General features: G+C 37.4%; 2 protein-coding genes across 4 annotated transcripts; one reads left to right on the top strand and one right to left on the bottom strand.

Annotated features, from left to right (window-relative positions):
- The first annotated feature begins 1,640 nt into the window (after positions 1-1,640).
- Positions 1,641-6,510, top strand: LOC100742027 (ionotropic receptor 25a). Its single transcript, XM_012386083.3, has 5 exons — positions 1,641-1,900; positions 2,026-3,158; positions 4,070-4,908; positions 5,003-5,332; positions 5,414-6,510. The coding sequence occupies exons 1-5, from the start codon at positions 1,774-1,776 to the stop codon at positions 5,754-5,756; spliced, it is 2,772 nt and encodes a 923-aa protein (XP_012241506.1). The 5' UTR covers positions 1,641-1,773; the 3' UTR covers positions 5,757-6,510.
- On the bottom strand, positions 6,317-12,241 carry LOC100743144. Of its 3 annotated transcripts, none has more exons than XM_012386092.3 (7): positions 12,101-12,229; positions 10,361-10,653; positions 9,871-10,273; positions 9,458-9,787; positions 8,974-9,379; positions 8,081-8,720; positions 6,317-7,477 (listed from the first exon to the last, which is right to left on the bottom strand). In XM_012386092.3, exons 3-7 carry the CDS (start codon positions 10,195-10,197, stop codon positions 7,417-7,419), a joined length of 1,764 nt encoding a protein of 587 aa, XP_012241515.1. In that variant the 5' UTR covers positions 10,198-10,273; positions 10,361-10,653; positions 12,101-12,229; the 3' UTR covers positions 6,317-7,416. The 3 variants fall into 3 exon arrangements, with proteins under 3 accessions (XP_012241515.1, XP_012241513.1, XP_012241514.1); XM_012386090.3 differs by having other exon boundaries at positions 9,458-9,790; positions 12,101-12,228; XM_012386091.3 differs by lacking the exon at positions 10,361-10,653 and having other exon boundaries at positions 9,458-9,790; positions 12,101-12,241.
- Between the last annotated feature and the right edge of the window lie 68 nt (positions 12,242-12,309).

Here is a 12,309-nt window from a genome sequence, read left to right as displayed (position 1 = left end):
ATGTAAAACCCGAGAATTTCGAATCGCCGGCCATCGACTTTCCAAACATTTAGTCATTCATTCATAAAATAACGGCTCGGTCTGACATAATGTTGTCACGAAAATGGTTACCACCAATAAACAATTATAACTCAAATTTGAATATTAGTTAAACAATTTTTTGTCATATGTATAAATATGTAGCTAGGTTTTCCCTGTTAAAGTAAAAGCTCACCAAGAACATATTCGTCCACGAGTTTATCATTGGCTGCATTAATTACTCGAAATCGAGGCTCCTGTCTTAACCACAAATTTTATGATGTTCATCATACGGAACTGCAATCGGAGTACGTACAGTGCCAGGCTCTTAAGCTACAAAGATTAATAACGTTTTAACAACAGGATTTTGACGTTCAAAAACGTCTTAGCAACGGTATGAAAAGAGAAACCTCAGCTTCAGCCCGAAAACGGACACTTAAAGCTACTCCTTGGAACGAACATTATCATTTACGTTCCCATTGTAAATACCCAAGTGTACGCTGTAAATTGAATGTAACAATTGCAACTGTAGATAAAGATGGTTTCAGATACATGTTCATACCTGCTACTTTATCGACCCTTATTTAGCTTGTTGATTATTTTGGAGAAGCGCGCCAGCAGTCGCATGTAAGTAGGACAAGTCAGCGGTTGATCAGGCGCGGCAATTATAAGGCGCTGTTGTTACTATTAGAATTTAAAACTTTCATTTTTTCCTATGCTTGTTTATTGTTTTCTTTCAGAGTTACTAACATTTGACTGTCTACCTAAAAGCTATGAAAATTTTGATATTAATAGAAAGAATTCAATGGAATATATAACCAGGGAACATCTAGGTATGTCAGAAATTCAATTCTACTTTGTTTCTAAAATACTATAAATATATCACTTTCTGGACTATTCTTTCTTTAGTACCTTATAAAATACCTTTTATTTCATAATCGAAAACAATGTTTCATCAAGAAATGTGTAACTGAATGTGATCACGATAAAACGTAACATTTTTACGGAATTATAGAACGGAAAGATAGATGGATCAAAATTAGATCGATCCTATCTTGCAGACATAAAGCTGCAGCCATGCCAAGAGACAAACGGACAAAAGTAAGAAACGAGTAGCGAATACAGATCGGTTCTATCAAGTGGTCACGATCGTTAGTCACGAAAATATCGATATCACATCAAACTGAAAGTTTCAACAATACTCGTGTGCATATATACACGACGAGATAAAACTAACGACCGACCGGGGTCTGATGGCACGCGATGTACGACATGCAAATTCTTCGCGGTAACTCAACATCGTACGCGTCTACTACTCTTTTCGCAGCAATGTAAGACGAACGACGATCGAGAATTTTGTCGAAAAACTAACGGCAGAGAACGAGAAGACAAGTTGCGTTGATAGGAAGAATTGATTGGGTCATCCCCGCGGCAACCAATGGGCAAACACAAATGAAACGGAGAGAAAGTCTGGCTATGGGTTTCGAGACTACCCTCAGTTGCTTGACCGATTTCCGCACGCGATATCCCCATCTCGAGACACATCACGTGCACGATCGAAACCAACCTGATTATCGTAAGAAAATTAACTGCAATTTTAACGCTGTATTTTTTCTTATACCCAATAATCATTTCGAATAACTTTCGAAGAAATTGGAGAATAATGTAAAAGAGGAAAGACGAATCATGGAGGTTTTGTAAAAGACGGCCTTAAAAACTGATTATTATTAGAGTTAGTTTTTGTGTATTCTCAAAATGAGGCTCGTGGGATTTACGATCGCCATGTATGGATTCCTCGGATTTTGCAGTGAATCTGCGGTTTACGCGCAGAGAAACGTCGTGGGCAATCGAGGGTCTACAAAAACAAGAGCTGTTAATCTTTGTGAGTAATTAAATTTTGAATCTCTCAATTTTCAAATCTGTAAATTTTTAAAGTTAACTGTTCAGATCCATTAAATTCCGACGATTTTAACTTTAATCTTTTCTTTACACCGTCCTTCTCCCTAGATCTTATTAACGATGAAGCCAACAAAGTAGCAAACAGTAGCATAATAGCGGCGTTAGAGACAATCAATGAAAAATACCCGAATTATTTGGGCGAGGTTTGGAGCGTTCAAGTGAATGAATCTGACGTCAACGATACTCTCGATCGTATCTGCAAACCTTGGGATTCGGCTGTAAAAAAAGGAGGAACCGGAGTTCCAGATTTAGTTATAGACACGACGACAGCCGGTTTAGGGGCCAAGATATCTAACTCATTCACAGCTGCTTTGGGAATCCCCACGTTATCCGCACAATACGGTCAAGAAGGAGATCTTTTATACTGGAGGAACTTAAACACAGACCAGGAATCCTATTTGATTCAAGTGATGCCTCCGACAGATTTAATACCAGAAGTAATCAGACAATTGTGTATTCAGTTGAACATAACAAACGCTGCGATTCTGTACGATCGTAATTTCGTCATGGATCATAAATATAAAAGTTTGTTGTTGAACGTGCCAACAAGACACGTGATCAACGAAGCTTCTCAGCAAATAATGGAAATGAGAACACAGTTACCTCGTTTACGAGATTTGGATATAGTGAATTATTTCATTCTTGGTGATGAAAATACCATCAATATAGCTCTGGAAGCGGCAGAAGCTTTAAACTTTACTGGCAAAAAGTACGGTTGGTTTTTATTGACTCCGGAACTTAACGTTTGGCCGAGATGCGAGTGTAAAAATATGAACATCCTCTTCATGAAGCCAGAATTTAACAAGAAAAGCCCAATAGAGTCATCTTTGTCAAACCCGGTTATTTCTTCCGCATTTTATTATGATTTAATACAATTAGGCGTTCGGGCAATGAAATCGGCCTTGGATGACGGAGAATGGCCAGTAGAACCTAAGCATATCACATGTGACGAATATGATAAAACTAATACCCCAGAAAGAAAGGTGAACTTTTTTAATAGGTTAAAGGAAAGTTATAAAAACATGACACCGACTTATGCTGGAATTAAATGGGGATCGAAGAATGGAGAACACCGGGCCAAGTTCGAGATGTCCATTCATTTAGTGGACATAAAAGATGGGATTGTTTCAAACACTATCGATAGCGGATCTTGGAACGCGAGTATCTCCGCACCATTGCAGGTAAGCTTGTGTATACAGAATATCGATTTCTTTTCTCAATATCTTCCTTTCTTTGCGTTTACTTTTCTTCCTTGTTATTTTAAGCATTCGTATTTAACTTCAATTCCTCTACGAGTTTCAAGTATCAAAGTATGTTCGACATCCAGAAGAAAGCGTAGAAAGTTCATCGAGCGTGAAATTAATCAGACGAACTGATAAAGTGTGCACGTGATATTTCTAAGCAAGATTAGGTCAGTCTATTGATCAGCAAGAAAAAATTATGGTGTGTTTGAGTCACGCGACGATAGGAATCTGTTCGATAATCGAATGTCACGTCTCTAGTGTAATATCGTGCAGAACTAATCACTACAGATCACATTACGATTAAATGAAATGGATCGAATTAAACAGAGATGAATGCTTCGTTAAATTTCTTCAAATTAGGAGTACTAAAATATCCTTATAATTAAATTTTTGTATTTTAAATCGATGAATTATAAAGTGGAAAATTAATTTCTTAGTCGTGACCTTCATTCGGCTAACCATCACGATAGTCATGCCCCTGACATGTAATCGTTATATTTACTTACCGTTATTGCTGATAACGGTGCACGCTAATGGAAATAGTTCATGCAACTGTATTTGTTTATCCAGTATGTAACGCGAAACCCTTCAACTACGTAATTGCAACTTGACACTCGCGAGTCATGCATCGAGTAGGTATTTATCCATTCGTTTCCAGATATCATCGTTACTTACCCTAATAAAAATATAACTGCGTTCATCGAAGTCTTATTATCAGAGGAAACGCTTAGAAATATCTTTACAGAACCATCCCAGTCCTGCAAAAGAATTCGGTCTCTTAATAATTCAATTTTTACATTTATCTCTTTAATCGACTCAATTCGAATTTAATTGCATTTTCTCTAAAGATAACGAACAACGAAGTGATGAATACCACAGCGGTGAAGAGCTACCGTGTAGTCACCATAATTCATCCACCATTTGTAATGTACAACGAAGAAAACGGCACGTATTACGGTTTCTGCATCGACTTGCTGGACGAGATTAAAGACACGGTAGGCTTTCAGTACGAAATACGAGAAACGGAGGACAGACGATATGGAAGTTTAAATCCGAATGGGAGTTGGAACGGAATGATGAAAGAGCTGATCGACAAACGAGCTGATATCGCTCTAGGATCAGTCTGGGTCACAGCGGAAAGGGAGAGGGTGGTCGATTTTACGGTGCCTTACTACGATCTGGTCGGTCTGTCCATCATGATGTTGAAAACGAAAACAACCAGCTCGCTATTCAAATTCCTCACGGTATTGGAGAACGAGGTCTGGTTCTGTATCCTAGCCGCTTATCTCTTTACCAGCGTCTTGTTGTGGATCTTCGACCGTTGGTCTCCGTACAGCTACCAGAACAATCGAGAAAAGTACAAGAACGACGACGAGAAAAGAGAATTCAATTTAAGGGAGTGTTTCTGGTTTTGTATGACTTCCTTGACACCACAGGGTGGCGGAGAGGCTCCAAAAAATCTTTCCGGACGACTGGTCGCTGCCACTTGGTGGTTATTCGGATTTATAATCATCGCATCGTACACGGCGAATTTAGCTGCGTTTCTGACAGTGTCCAGGCTAGAAATTCCAATCGAAACGTTGGAGGATCTCAGTAAACAGTATAAGATTCAATATGCGCCGGTGATAAATTCTTCAGCTTATATTTACTTCAAGAGAATGGCTGCCATTGAATGGAAATTCTACGAGTAAGTAATCGAAAAGATTAGGATTACTTTCAAGGTTGTAAGTCGAATACTTTGAAGATCAAAGGATGAAGAGCATTGATCTTGTACATTTTAGCATCTGGAAGGAAATGAGCCTTAATGATAGTTTGTCAGATGTAGAGAGGGCAAACTTGGCAGTGTGGGATTACCCTGTCAGTGACAAATACACGAAAATGTTGCAAGCCATGGAAGAGGCTGGATTTCCAGCTTCCACCGAAGAAGCGCTACGACGAGTTCGGCGTCTTGATTCGAATAACGAGTTCGCTTATATAGAAGATTCAACGACCATTAAGTATCTTACTATGACGAACTGTGACCTGGTCCAAGTAGGCGAAGATTTTTCGAGGAAGCCTTACGCCATTGCAGTTCAACAGGGATCGCCATTGAAGGATCAGTTTAACAATGCGTATGCATCTTTTGTCTACCTTAAATAGCAAATTAATTACCGAGTAATTTAATGTCATTGCCTAATTTCCTTTTGATGTAGAATTTTGATACTACTAAACAAGAGGAAATTGGAGAAATTAAAGGACACATGGTGGAAGAAGAACCCTGACAGAAAAGACTGCGACGCAGAAAACAGTCAAAGTGACGGTATAAGCATCCAAAATATCGGAGGAGTATTCGTTGTTATATTTCTAGGTATTATTTTTGCTTGTTTCACTTTGGCCTTTGAATACTGGTACTATCGACACCGTACGAAGATCACGAAGATTAATCTGAACAGCACAACCAAAGGGAAAGTCACACAAGTAAAACCACTTAGATTCAACTTACAGCCGGCGCCTACGCACGGTTTTCAGAATAGCCAACTCAGACCAAGATTTTGAGTGTGTCTGTGATAAAGAAAAAAAAAAAAGATATTCATGAATCGATCATCGTGTATTACAGATATATCACTTCAATGTTAATACTTACCGTTGGTTAGTGTTCAATAAAAACATAAAAAGACGATGTACAGGAATATCTAAAAAATTAACAATTTTTTTTATTACAGAAGAAAGTCTGGACCAGAATTATAAATGACATAGAGCTTCAGCGTTTGCAATGCCTTTATTTGGTTACTCCCTTTGCGTACATTACTTCGCGCAGAGAATACATATTCGGATATTCTTTCGTTTCTTTTCCCTCATATTCCATTCACTTTCTTCGCATCACAATTCACGTACATTGCTTGTCATTTTAACTAACCTTCCTCGCGACGTCTTAACATATCACCATTTTTTTTTTCTTTTTTTTTTAAATAACGTTTTACTCACCCTTTTCCTTTCGCTCTAAAAGGCATTCGTTTTTTTTTCTTTTTCTAATAACGTTGTTCTCACGTTTTCGTCCGCTTATCCGCCTTTTCGCCGAGGTAGGCGTAGTATTTTGTTTTCAAGTTATACGGTTCTTTTTTTTATATACATATATATTTTTTGTTTTTCCTCACACGTACGCTTTCAATAATATTTTCCGATATTCTCTCTGAGGGAGCATTGGAAAAGCATTGGATACTCTGGGTTTCTTTAAAACGTGGGATCTGGTGGATGATGGAATTGGGGGACAGGGTATTAATCATCTAGGATGTTAAATTATAATTAGGGGGATATAATTAAGATAATCCATTAATAGTTACGAAAAAAACAACAAGAAAATAGAATAGTACTTCGATGGTTCTCGGTTTAATATCGTGCGGCACTTTTTTTTTTTATCCTTTTTATTTATACTTATAAGTACTCCGTCCTCGAATATTACTCTTTTGGCTTGCTCTTCTCTTTCTTTATTCTTTTCTTTAAATTAATTCCATTCTTTTTTTGGCATTTTTTTTCTTAGTTACATTTTATTTTCATTTTTTTCTCTCTTTCCTGCAATGCATCAAATGCAAACACACATTGAACGCCTGCACATCAGATGAGAAACAAAAAAAGGAAAACTGCACGCTACAATTGCTAGAAAAATCAGCGCACTAATTATATATATATATCTTTTTTTTTCGTTTTCGTTTCTTTCTCCTCGAAAAAGTTCACATAAAATTATCAACAAGCTACAAACGAAATCTCATTGACTACGTTCTCCATACTTCTCTCCTTTTTCATCGCATGCGCTCTCATCGTTAAACGCTGCGTAAACATATACACCTTTTTTTTTCTTTCTCTATTTCGTTCCATTTCTCTTTCTGCATTTTGTTTATCAAAGGATTAATAATAATTATCTAAATGAACGTTTAATATTCCTCTCGTCTTGCTTTGTTCGCGTTGCGACCATTATTTATTTATTTCTTTTAACTCTTTGTTCAACGACAACGGGGGATACATTTTTTTTTCATTTAACGGCACCATCTTGGATACATGCATAACAAATTCCACATGCCAAGAGGCCCCCCAATGTCATATTTTTACTTTTTCTCTTTTCTTTGTTAACAATTTGCGTCTTCGTCTTGAGAAAAAAAGTATAGCTACACCTCAAACTCTCCAGTCACAAAGCATTTGTAGCAGCTCATATCTATCCAGTTCATAAGGTCAACGGACGCAAAGTCGTCAGAGGCTGGCATCCGAAACTGCTACTGTGCCTTCTATCGGAAAAAACATATTAAATATGTAACGTTAATTGTAACTGCAGTAAATTCGACTAAGTACTCGGACCATATACATTCTACGTTACGCCAAATCGCGCGCTTCAAATAAAAACCCGATCGATGTAGTAATGCATCGAGACCAATCTCTCAAGAGGTGTTTGCTCAATTAAATGTTCCTCTATTTCGTAACATGTACTACATATCACGTGATTAATTACGCGTATATAAGTACATATACATATACACATCTTCCAATTTCAGGTTACATAACAACAAATGTAACAAAAAAAAAAGTATTTCAACGTTCGTAGCTCTAGTAACATAATACGTAACGTATAACAGTTTTCAATTTGACTGTTCAGCCAATAATCTTTGGTTTTATTGTATATCTGTACACATCGTACACATTCGAACAAATGAGAGAGGTCTTATTAATTTGTGTATGTTTTTTTACATAACGTTTTTTTCGTTCGTATTTTCCAGCACGATGACGGTTGACGAATAGTACAATGGAGCGCAATAAATCAAAACGGAAAAAAAAAGAAAAAACCAAAGCCTTCGGCACGTAGTATGATTTCCTTTTTATGTACACTTTATTACCTTTTCCTATCATTGTGCAGAGGTACATTAGACCGTACCCAGTCCAGTTGACCCAATGTATAGCAATCTTTCTCGATTTTCTCTTCTTCGCGAATAATAGTATCTTCCATTCCGATCGGAGTATAATGAAAATGATCCTGTTCGGAGAGAATTCTGCGTTTGACCGGAGATCGAATGGGCTCGGTTTGAACGCACTTGTCACATTGACGCACCCTGAATTTCAACGTTAAATTCGAAGATACTGGAGGAAGCGGCGAGTCATTCTCTCGATACTCCATGTAAGGACTCTCTCCACCAGGAAGATATAACAAATTTCCTGACTCAGATCTGCGATACGCGACCCGCTCTAAAGTATTGTTCACAGGAAATGTTGTCCCATCGGCCCACTGACCATCATCCTTTATTGGACGAAAGTGTGTCCGCGCGGAAGTGAGCAAATCCTCGTCCGGTTCTGGAAGGCTGTTTACCTTCAGATTTGAACGAGATTCTTTGCGTGTTCCAATGGGAGTTTTACGCGGTGCGACTGGAAAGAAGCAGCTACCTGTCTGAGGACTGTGGCCCAAGGTAGCTAAGTTACTACCTAGCCCTTTCCAGCACCATGATCCATCCATAGCTGAGTCAGACCAGTTAACATTGCTCTCTGGAATGGTATATATCAAATATTTATTTACCATTGATTTAGATGACAAAGTTAGCAACTAACTTTTGCACGTATATGAAACAAAAAATGAGAATAAAACATACATTGCAGTACGACACAGATATTCTACGTCTAACTTGATGTACTCTGTTATTTACTTACATGTCACAACGATCTCCTATCCGTTAGATATACTTAAGTCAGTATTACTATGTCGTGACACTGGTAAATTATATGTACCTAAGATACTCACTTAATTTATTCTTGTTACTACATTCATCCGCATAATCTTCAATGCTGATTAAATCGATGTCCCATGGTATGAGCGGCGAGTCGTCAACGATAGATTCCTGATACGGCGTGTCAGTAGCATAGCCATTGTCTGAGGTGGATACAGTAAAGATTGTCTCGGTAGTGTCTGTCGGCCAAAGGGGTCCTGAAGGAATAGAAAGCGTAGGTGCTGCCCAAATCGAAGCCGTGTCCTGTGCATTGCCTGGTCCTGAATCCCAAAGTGCTTCCAAGCTCTCGTCAAATTTTGCTTGTAACTGTGCCAATCGAAGTTTATCCAATTCCAATTCTAGCTCTTTTTCCCTCTCGCGTTCCATTGATTTAGCAAATCCAAAACTTTGCTTTTCTTCTGCTCTGCGTGAATCAATACTCTATAACAAGTAGATCAACTAGTCAATGATTCTTCTTGATAATATATTACGATACTTGACTTAATCTCGGATACTTACAATGGACATTTTAGTTTTTTTATTGCGAGATTTACTAGCGTTCTTATTGTTATTGTAGTTGACTCCGTTAATTTTGTTATTATTGTTGTTGTTGTTATTATTTCCAAAATTCCTATCTTTTCTCTGAGAAAATTTCTTCAAGGTTGTAGGTTGCAAAGCAGGAAATGCCGCGTAATATCTGAGAGCTCTGTCGCGAGGTGTAAGCGACTCTAGATTCGTTTTGTTTTCACCATCGGACTTCTTGAAATCTTCTTCTTTTTCATCTGAACCACTTCCTTCTAGGTCCCGAAGTTTCATACATAATTCGTCGACCAGCGTTTCCACCCCACACTTCTATAGAATAAAATATATTGTTGATACATGTAAAAAGATATTTAAAGTATGAAATGATAATAACAATTACAATTACGCACATTATCAGCAGCACTTGTTAAACATTGCACAACAGCACGTCTTTGTTCTGTGTCTCCTCGCGTGGGCAGTTTTGCTTTAGGTCGGGCCCGAATGCGACGTCCTCCGTTTCTACCTGTACCAACTGCTTCTTCTGGAGGGCTTAGGGCCGAGTCGGGGCAGCGCAGTAGGCTGAGTACAAATCGCGAGTACGCAACGGGGTCGATTCCCAGTGCGTCCAAGCGTGCCTCGAGCCACTGGCGCAACTCCTCCTCGGCCCTGGTACCAAACACTTCACCTCCTCCAGGGGACGTCGCTATCCCAACTAGGTGCAGTGCTGGATTCCTCATTTCCTTTTAATAAAGCTCCTCCTAGACCCAGGAACTTTCACAGACTTCACTACCTCCAGGGTGATCATCTTCTCTCCTTGAAAAGCAAATCAATTTTAACAGTTGTACACTAAATGTCGGTGTGATGAAGATTAATGAAAAAGCTAGTAACAAATCAAATTACCTATTTACAATAGAGTTACAGTATTATATTATTGTCCTTTAATGTTTCAATTTTACTGAATCCACCACCTTGACATTTACTAGATTAATAAATGTTCTTTTGTTTCTTGTTACTTGTAATTTCTCTCTTTTAGTTTCGTTGCCCACAATCAATGGTGGTACTTCCTGAGATTTCAGTTACGTGGATATTAAAAATTATTTAGTTCTTGTGCACAGGTGGTGGATATCTTGTGGAAATGAGGCTGGCAGGTCTTAGCGAAGGATAACAAATATAGTCTCCTCCCCATTTTGACACTGAAATTTTATAATTCCCAAATTATCACTTTAGACATTCTGAATGCAAATAACATTTCATGCAAATAAAGAAATACGTGTTATTTCTTTTTCATTATTCTCATTTATTTATACGATAGAAAATATAATTCTTCATTTTACAATACATGTTTTGAAAACTCTATGTTATACATATATAGCAAACTTAAATTTATAGAAGACTTCATAACTGAACTATAGAATATTGTTATCACATTTCTTACATAAACAACACTAACTGGTAATTGTATAAAACTTTCACTTTCATATAATCTAAATAAGTGTTAGTGCCAATACATTAATAACTCATATATCATCCTATAAACATATAAAGTAATACAAAAATAAAACAATGTTTATTGAAACAAAGTTCTGTCAATAATAAATCTCACTTTTACTAACTTAGACTAATTTGACTAACTTAGTCTCTTGTAATAAGAAGCATTACCAAACAATATATATCACATATTACAAAAAAAATAAAAAGTAAAATGAGTCATAGATATTTAAACACAATAGAACAGAAACTGGTGACTAAGGTTAGTTCTCATATAAAATATCAAAGTACTGCTAAAAGATTTATTCTCTTTATTTCATAGATATAATATAATATAATTCATAGATATAATAAATACAAAATATATTAAATGTCTAAAGCAAACTGATTTCTTAACCCTAAGTGGGAACAATATTTACTCCAGAATAGACACAAAACATTTAATATGAAATTTTGTTTATTTTACTATAACACAAAGTCAAACATATATTTCTACTCTAAATTTTTCAATGTCATGTTTTGTAACACGTTCATTTAAATTTGGAAATTTTTTATGTAAAATACAGTTAGTAATCTAAGACGCAGTTAGAATCGTACGTTCATGTATTAGAGACTATTAAATCACGTTGCACGGATCGTGGAGCTAAAATACATGTTCCACATCGTGGTCAGGAAGTGAGCTATCATAGTGCGTACGCAAATAAAAACAAGCTACAGAATCTACCAGGACGAATCGACACTTTTATCAATGTTGTCAAAAACGTTTATCATTGGGTTACGCGGGTACAGGAATTCGAGCATGATAGGATAAAATTTTCGAGTTTTCCACGTATTATCAACCAGCCTCGTCCACTTGATAGGTGTCTCTCGTACTGATACACGAAAACAAACCGTAAATTCGTGTGCACAATGCTGCAGCTTGACTGTCTACGAATTGTTGGCAAAGATATTTGTTCGAGCAATGCGAATAACCTTGCAGATTGCGCTATGCGTTTTGTCTGAGTCATAGTTCTCTCGTCAAGAGAATGAGCAACTGCATGACGTTACAAAATAACAACAAACCTGCCTTCGTACACAACGCACTGTCAATTCGTGACAAGCATGATAGCTAGTTCGATCATGATCAACAAAAATTTGGAAATTTTGACGTACCTGCATGCCTCGAGAGATGATTTTCACCCCGGCCTCTTCTACACACCCCACTCAGAGAAAAACATGGCGGCTACTAAAAGCTTCACTGCCCCTCCCCCTTCCAGGTGCTGGCAATCGCACAGTTCTTGCACAAGATTCCTTGGTCTGTTCAGAAATGAATCTTCTATCGATGATAAACATGTAATTTCTTTAGTTAGGTTCTGTTTCGT

This window comes from Bombus impatiens, unplaced genomic scaffold (assembly GCF_000188095.3).
Source record: "Bombus impatiens unplaced genomic scaffold, BIMP_2.2 scf_0377, whole genome shotgun sequence".
Taxonomy (NCBI): Eukaryota; Metazoa; Arthropoda; class Insecta; order Hymenoptera; family Apidae; genus Bombus; species Bombus impatiens.
The sequence above is the reverse complement of the archived record's forward strand: the minus strand, read 5'-3'. Positions and strand labels throughout refer to the sequence as shown.

Bases quoted from the DNA above. Each gene is read 5' to 3' on its own strand.
- LOC100742027 (XM_012386083.3), top strand. From the start codon at position 1,774: ATGAGGCTCGTGGGATTTACGATCGCCATGTATGGATTCCTCGGATTT. The intron at 4,909-5,002 runs GTAAGTAATCGA...TGTACATTTTAG, and splicing joins ATTGAATGGAAATTCTACGA to CATCTGGAAGGAAATGAGCC. The intron at 5,333-5,413 runs GTATGCATCTTT...CTTTTGATGTAG, and splicing joins AAGGATCAGTTTAACAATGC to AATTTTGATACTACTAAACA.
- LOC100743144 (XM_012386091.3), bottom strand. From the start codon at position 10,197: ATGAGGAATCCAGCACTGCACCTAGTTGGGATAGCGACGTCCCCTGGA. The intron at 9,791-9,870 runs GTGCGTAATTGT...TTTATTCTATAG, and splicing joins TAACAAGTGCTGCTGATAAT to AAGTGTGGGGTGGAAACGCT. The intron at 7,478-8,080 runs GTAATAAAGTGT...TTTTTCCGATAG, and splicing joins CTGCACAATGATAGGAAAAG to AAGGCACAGTAGCAGTTTCG.